Source organism: Alligator sinensis, unplaced genomic scaffold, assembly GCF_000455745.1.
Source record: "Alligator sinensis unplaced genomic scaffold, ASM45574v1 scaffold240_1, whole genome shotgun sequence".
Lineage (NCBI taxonomy): Eukaryota > Metazoa > Chordata > Crocodylia > Alligatoridae > Alligator > Alligator sinensis.
In genome coordinates this window covers 1,218,868-1,226,570 of record NW_005841902.1, presented here as the reverse complement: position 1 = coordinate 1,226,570, position 7,703 = coordinate 1,218,868, and the positions used below count along the sequence as shown (strand labels likewise).

Below are 7,703 nucleotides of genomic sequence, written 5' to 3'. Positions count from 1 at the left end.
GCGGCTGCACTAAGGTCTGTGGAGCTCCGGTTCAGCTCACTGCCAGCAGTGGATGCATTTGTGCCTCTGGACAGATGGTGGGGAAGGGGCCAGGGCTGCACTACCACAAGATGGATTGGGACTCTTGTGGCTCCCCTGCCATTTTCCATGAGGTATGTGTGCATCCACTGCCAGCAACGAGCCAGGTCGGGGCTCCGAGGACCATGGTGTAGCCACTTTTCAGTCCCAGCCCCCAGACAGCCATGCACTGGCAGCCGCAGCGGGCGAGGAACTTTCCCCAGCCTGCTGCTGCCACCCAAGGCTTCACAGGGACAGTGGTGGGGCTTGCCGCTGTTGCCTGCAGTTGGCTTGGCTCCCCAGGCAGCCACAGGCAAGGGGCTTTCCCAATCCACTGCTGCCACCAACACACAACTGCCTGGGGGTCAAGGCTGGCTGCAGGCAGCAGCAACGAGACCCGCCACAGCCCTATAAAAACTGCAGTTGGCAGCATGGCTGAGGGGTTTTCCCAGCCTGCCCCAGCCACTTCAAGAAAGAACATACAGATGGGGGCCTGTCTCCAGTAGATGCGTGCTATTGGTTAACTGTTTAACTGATAACATTAGGGGAATTTAAATGGGTACTTAATTAATCATTTACATCCCTAGTGTACTCCAATTTCTTAGGTATTGTAAAAGATTTTAAAAAAACCCATAAGAAGTATGTATATGTAGATGACCAGATTACTTCCTTCTAATAACAGTGTTTCCTAATTTTTAATTTATTACATGGTAATACATGAAAACAAGTCTCTTATTATGTTGAAGCATAATCCAACTAAATATTTTAAGTCTTAATTTAGAAAATGCTCTTTATTATACAACTATTTCTTCAATCTTGTGGGGAAGGAAAAATAACGTTATTTTTGTAATTTTTCTTTTTAAATCCTCTTAAGCTAAGAACAGAATGCTTTCTTAGTACAACATCAATTGACAAATGATTGTATGAAACTGCCAGCCATAGACTTGCAACTGATTTAAGGAGGGAATGCTCTATCCTCTGCCAAGTTAAAAAATAATAATAAATCAAGAAAAGGTATGGCTCAAAATTTCAGGATATATTCTAGTGCAGTATCTGGCAGTTATTCCATTTTTTAGAAATGCAATAAATAATTTATGACAACACACAACACTTCCTCTTCCTCCTCCCCCATTCATAGATGCTATCCTACATAATGTGCCCTTGCTTTTCTACTAAAATGTTAAAAAGCAGCAGCTTAATATCAGTGACACTTCAATTGTACAATAATACCATGCAGCACAAATTGGACTCAATTACCTCTTATTTCAAGTCTCTTCCCCACTCCCCCAAACTCCTCCAGATTGTATTTGTGTCTCACTGTAAACTATACCCCTCCCCCACCAACTATGCATTTTGAAGCACTGGAGTGAAATAATGTCATAGGTTATAAAATTTACGTATAACAAAAGTGTTTTAATGTTCTGAATTAAACTGGTATGAACAAGAATTTCAGAGGTCTGACTGCTGGCACTCCCTTTTTACATTATCCACTTCCCTAGCTGGTATAAAAATAGAAAAATGCCAAGGGAAGGAAGTAATAGAAACTCATTCAGGAAATTGATAACAGGATACAAAAAATTTCTCCACAAGACATTAACAGAAATCCCTAGGCTATTATAATAGTGACTATGTACAGAAACTGCATATATTCTTGGATATGAGAAAGGAATTGCTTTTTTAATGTGGACATATTATGAGCAGAACAGAAACTAGAGCACCATTGTAATTCATAGTTCTCGTTAGTATCCCCTCTATCTGTAATCAGATTTGAACACTGGGCAAAATCCTGGCTCTGCCAAAATCTGTGGAAACTTTGCCACTGACACCTGGATTTCACCTTGTATTTTACAAGCTAAATACAGTTTTCAAAGAAGAGAAGAGAACTATTACTTCCATTATTGGAACTCTACAAACAGATGGAAGTCTTCCCAAAATCCTGCCACTGTCAAGAAGAGAAAAAGAACATGATAGGAACTGAAAAATGCCATAGAGAAACTTTACTTTTTGTAGGAAAGCAGGAAAACAGCTGCTATAGTAAAAAAAGCTTAGCTGTTGTAATTAGATTACTCATCCTGTAGCAACCACAATTCTGAACAACAGTTCTGACTTCTGCACTTTTTTTTTTTTTTATTGTTCCTTTGACTTCTTAGGTACCAACCCAGTTTAAATTGTTAGATGGCTAGGGAGAAAAACTGAGAAAGTTGCTCATCTTCATGACCTATCAACCCAGTTCATCTGTCTGATTAAATAACAGACAGATGTCTATAACCTGGAGTTCCTAGGTTTATATAAACCTCAGGAGGTGAAGCAACCACAAAAATTTCATTCCACACACAAAAATGCTAAATTATTTAGCATTAGTTAGCTTGGTAGCATATTCAGTAAGATATAATATCAAAACTATAGCAAATCACAAAAATATCAATACAGTGTTTGACAAGTGCTTAAGAGAATGTAGTTTGACTAACATTTTAAATTTAAAATGTATTAACATTGCAATTTGCTTTTTCGGTGCAAATCCCAGCAAAATACACAACAGATTAGAGAACCAATGAAAATAAACATGCAGCCAAATAAGACTTATATGTGCAGTTCTGCTAGTGCACTTCTGAGGCAAGATGCATGCTTTTTGGAAGGGGGAGGAGAGGAAGGGGCGGGGGATAGGAGGCAATATATTTTTGCTGGACCAACTGCATGGTTGGGAGAGATTTTAGACAAGCTCTGGAGCACAAAGTACTCTTCAAGTCCAAGAAAGAAGCAGATGCAGCTTATGCTAAATACTGTTCACAGTTACCTTACCTTTTACTTTCTCAGACCTGGTCTCATAAAAGATGTTACCACCAAAAATATCCTTGATTCTTGCATATTTCTTGGACCATCATAGTTACACTATTACTCCAACATTTTCCTTGCCATATGCCTGTCATTTCACTACCTGACCTCCTTTCCAGTAGGCAGTTCCATATATGACAAAATGTACAGCAGTCATAACCAAAGGACCCAAAATCAGCACTTCTGCACAAGATTCATATTTTCATAGACTAGAATGCATAAAGCTTTTATATTTACCTGAAAGGAAGGTAAGAGATGGTTCCAGACAATAAGAGCCTGTACACATTCTCTGGGGATTCTCTCAAGTATATTATCTGTTTTTAGAAGAAGGAAAAAGAAAAATCTGTAATGGTAATTTTAAGTTCAATAACAATCTCTCGCAACCAAAATGCCTTTAAATACATATGCTCACTAATGCCATGCAAGCATGGCATCAAGAACAACAACAACAAAAAATTAAGCAGATGATGCAGTGAACTAAAATAGAGCAGATGCCACATAATATTATGCCAATATTAGCAAGAATATGAATTAGTCTATCTACTGGACAGACTTGCAGGACTTTTGTGAAGTTTCAGATTCCCGTGAAATTGCTTGTGACACTTTACCTACTAAATGCTTCTGCAATATGTCTATGAAGAGGCATTACAGAGAAAAGAAAAATTTAGAAATTTTAAAACAATATTCAAAATTAAGATATTATCTATGGATTTTTATTTTCTCTCTCATACCAAAAGAACAACAAAGTAAAAGTAACCAGTCTACTCAGCAGGCAAAGATAAGTAGTAGCAAGTGGGTGTTTTGATCCTCCAAAAGCTGAACTAGATGATGTGCAGCAATCCAAATCTTGCATTTCCTCTACTGCACAGCCTGAACAAACACTGGGTTAAAACAGTGTTCGTTAATTAAATCCAGATGCCAACAGAAGAGAAAAACTGCAGACTTGAACCTCAATAGAAGCAACAAAACCTGAGAATGTAATGAGGGCAAAATATTTTTAGTACCAAATATTAAAAACATTCCATTGTCAAAGGAACTTGGCAAAACAAAAACGTCAGCTTGATGAAGCCCTAGTTCATTACAGAGGCCTTTAAAACTGCTGGGAGACTGATCTATTGCTGATGACTATCAATGAGGAGTCAAACCACTCACTGGTTTTGTTACTGGTTAAACAGGACCTGTTGACAACCACTGCTGTAGTAGGTCAGTCTCCCAATGTAAGTGCCCTTGTATGGTCCAAGTTTAATATGAAACTTCACACCAAAGAACTGGAAATTCTTCCCCTTATGAGGAAATATCTGCTTTCTCTCATTAAAAAGTATTCCATGAGCCACCTTTGTAAATAAAACAAAAAATTACCATGTAACAACTGTCATTTACTGAGGTAAGAATCTTTTGAATTGTTCAGCTGATAGTTTATAGCTTTTCAATAGTGCAAATAGAATCTAGTTGTTTTAGGAAGTTACTTGAAATTTAAAATGTAAAAACAAGAAGCCTGTAAAATTTAAATTAGACAATTAATATTTCTTAGATTAATAGATTCTCTATGGTTTCTGTTCAAATGAACGAAAATCTACTTAAAACGAACTTTCCTCTCAAAGTTAAAGACAAATCTAGGTTCATTTGCCAGTTTTAATTTTCTTTTTTTCTTTAGGAAAAGTGGGTGTTGCCTTACAATTATGTTTACCCAGCTTGACAGACAGCATGAGTCATGTTTTAGCATAGCTCTGAAGTTTAACAAATTATTTTCCATGGGGATAGGTGATTAAGAGTAGGATTTGAATATGAATTGGTAACAAAGCTGGAAGCATTTACACAAAAGAAAAAAAAAAGTCACCTCCCAAAAAATCCCTACACCAATGGTTACCTTTTACCATTTTATACTCTGACTTGACCACATACAAGCAGAATAACCAGAAAAATAAGTGCTATTGCTAGTAGGAGAACAAAATAAAAATACAGCTCTCTTCATACGAACCCCAACTTTAGACAGTTTACTTTTGGTCATTTAATTATGCTAATTTGCATAAATAAAGTTTAGTCTCCTGTTTCTCCTGAATGCAAGCATTGTTCAAAAGCTGTTCCTCAACTACTATTCTGTGTTAACTACCTAATTAGTATTCCCAGGACTATACAGCTTAAACACCATACTTATTCATTACATGGATTGGAAGTATAGGCTGTATTCCAAGAACATTCAATCCTGCTTTGGTAAACATAGGCTACACATCCGGTAGCACTACAAATGCAAGTTACTGTTAATCCAAGTAGCAGCAAATGCCTTGCATTGCAATTTGCAGTCAGTCAAATACACTAAACATAAATAAATATACTAAACAATTTCCTTGCCTCCAAAAGCTTACAAAATATATGCATGGAATGGTACAAGCAAACAGGAAAGCTTTGTCCATACTACAGTCTAGTCCAGGACTAACTGGTGGCCTGTAGGCCACATGTGACCCTGCTTGGCCAGCACTCTCCATACTGCTCTGATTGCAACAGCAGCAGGGGACTCCAGGCTGTTGCCTCCATCACAGAGGGTAGGGCAGTGTGGCATGGTGTTGTAGACAGTGAGGCTGGGATCATGGTGCAGCAAAAGGCAGGGGTGGTGAAGAAGAACAGGTGTGGGGTACAGTGGCAAACGTATCCACAGTGTGCAGCCTGGGGTCCCATGGCTCACCCCGATTGCAGCCTTTACTGATGCAGCCCCCCCCCAGCTGCTTAGAAGTTGGACAGCCCAGGCCTAGTCTATACAAACAGAAGGAATGTAGCTTACACTGCCTACCCTCCTCGCACAAATGCAGTGTACAGTAGAGTGTTTTTCAGTATTATAGCTTAATTTTTTTTCCCTGAACAAAAGCTGTAGCGACAAAAAGAAATTAAACAACCTTCTTCTGCAAAAATCTTGTTGGTATAATAAAAGATATTCTCTACTACAAGTCTGTAGTGACAAAAACACTCTTTTGCCAGCACATCTACAGGAAGGCTCTGAAAGTATAGAAAGGTCATTATATCCTTAACTAACATTACTATACCAACAAGTTTAAGTACAGACTTGGCACCTAAGAAATTATATTATTATTAAAATAGTACTGTAAACACATGCACACAACACAATATCAACATTTGTCATAGACAAGGGCTCTTTTTAAGTCCAGGATGATTATTTGCCCTGACTGTTCTTAACTACACTGAGCATAAGCACATCTAATATCATGTCAACACAAAAAAGATGTCAGTTTCCAAGACAGAAACTCTAAAGGAGAAAGTACAGAGCAAAAGAGAAGTAATATGGAGCACAACCACTGAAGACAAAAGATATGAAGGGATACTGGAGCTTTTTCATAAGCTTTTAAAAAAGAATAGTCTTAATGAACTTTATTTGGGAGACTGTTTTATATGTAACTTGTTGCAGCCACAAGACTTGATAAAACAAATCACATGCATCTCTAAGTAAGAGGCTATTATAGAACTTGGTTAATGTAGGAAAACTGATATTACGACCTACTTTTGAAGCAGAGTGTTTCAGTGTTTATATGCAAGTGGAAGGCCATAAAGTATTTCTCTCATATATAAGGAAAATATCTTGGCAATAACACCATAGAGAAAGAAGCAGTCAAGGTGAAAAGAGGCCAGACACATGGTACTGAAGACACTAAATAACGGTTGAATTATGGAAATATTGTAGTGCAGCAGTGAAGTTTTTATGATGGCAGGGGGACAGTATAAACTAAAAATAATACCACAGATGAGTGATGGCTAAAATTTCAAATGTTTAGAATGTTATTTATTTAGTGCTTATTGCTTATCATTCAATATAAAAGTGTGGCTAACTAGTGTGCTACAAAACAAAATCAGGCCCTCATAGCCTAGCAGGGGAGCAGCTTTGTAACAAGGCAGTTCTCACACATACCAGAAATAGAGATTTTTTTTCTGGGAGTAGAGTGTGTCTTGGGAAGAGAAGTGGCCCCATCTTCCATGCATTCAAAAGATAAGAGCGCAGCTGCAGGAGCTAGCTTGTCCTGGTACCTAAAAGTCCCAATTAAGGATGAAAAGATTCCAACTATATGGTCACGTCTTACTAGATGCCTGGCACGTGAAACACATATGGACAGTACCTCCATTGGTTGGACAAAGTACACTGGACTGGACCACCAATGGATGAGCACCAAGGTAGGTACACAATGAATGGACTACAGGTATAACACTTGAGAAGAACAAAGGGAGCAAGTGTTCATCGCTCAGCAGCTTCCTCCACGTGAGACCACTGCAAACTAAAGCAAAAGACGGGCTGGAGACAGAGGTCCCGACACATTTTGGGACAGGCACTGCATTAGGACATGGGGAAGAAAATACTAGACCAAAAAAAACTGTGAGAGCTGAAAATCAGTTTGTTAGAACAGACTGGCTTTCATCAGTGAAACCCAGAGATATTTTCCAGGATTTTATAAACTCTTAAAAATAGCTACTTTTTGTGAAATATGTACTTTCACTAACGTCAATAACAACACAAAATATTTAAAAGGGGAGAAGAGGTTACTGAGAATTGGAAGTAACAACACCATCAAATGCAATTTTAGAAACAAGCTATTTAAGGACAAGAAATCATACAAAAATAAATTGGAAACATTCCTTATATAATCCGTGCACATACAACAGCACAAATTTCCCTGGGATCCCCTTTTCAAGCAGGCAAAAGCCAGCTGTTTATTTAAAAATAATAATAGTAATAATAAAAAAAGGCTTCTAAAAGAGAAAAAAATGACTTGTACAATGGACATATCTGTTGCTCTGCTCATGAGCACACAATAAAT

General features: G+C 38.0%; 1 protein-coding gene across 15 annotated transcripts in view; it reads right to left on the bottom strand.

Moving 5' to 3' along the window:
• CDC14B (cell division cycle 14B) overlaps nucleotides 1-7,703 on the bottom strand; it is a 63,971-nt gene that overhangs the window by 31,948 nt on the left and 24,320 nt on the right. For all 15 annotated transcript variants that reach the window (XR_003092778.1, XR_003092774.1, XR_003092777.1 and 12 more), the window contains exon 5: nucleotides 3,127-3,203. Coding sequence is in view for 10 of the 15 variants with exons in the window: in XM_025197641.1 (XP_025053426.1) it covers nucleotides 3,127-3,203 (77 nt within the window). In the remaining 5 variants the exon portion in view is untranslated. The remainder of the gene's footprint in view (nucleotides 1-3,126; nucleotides 3,204-7,703) is intronic.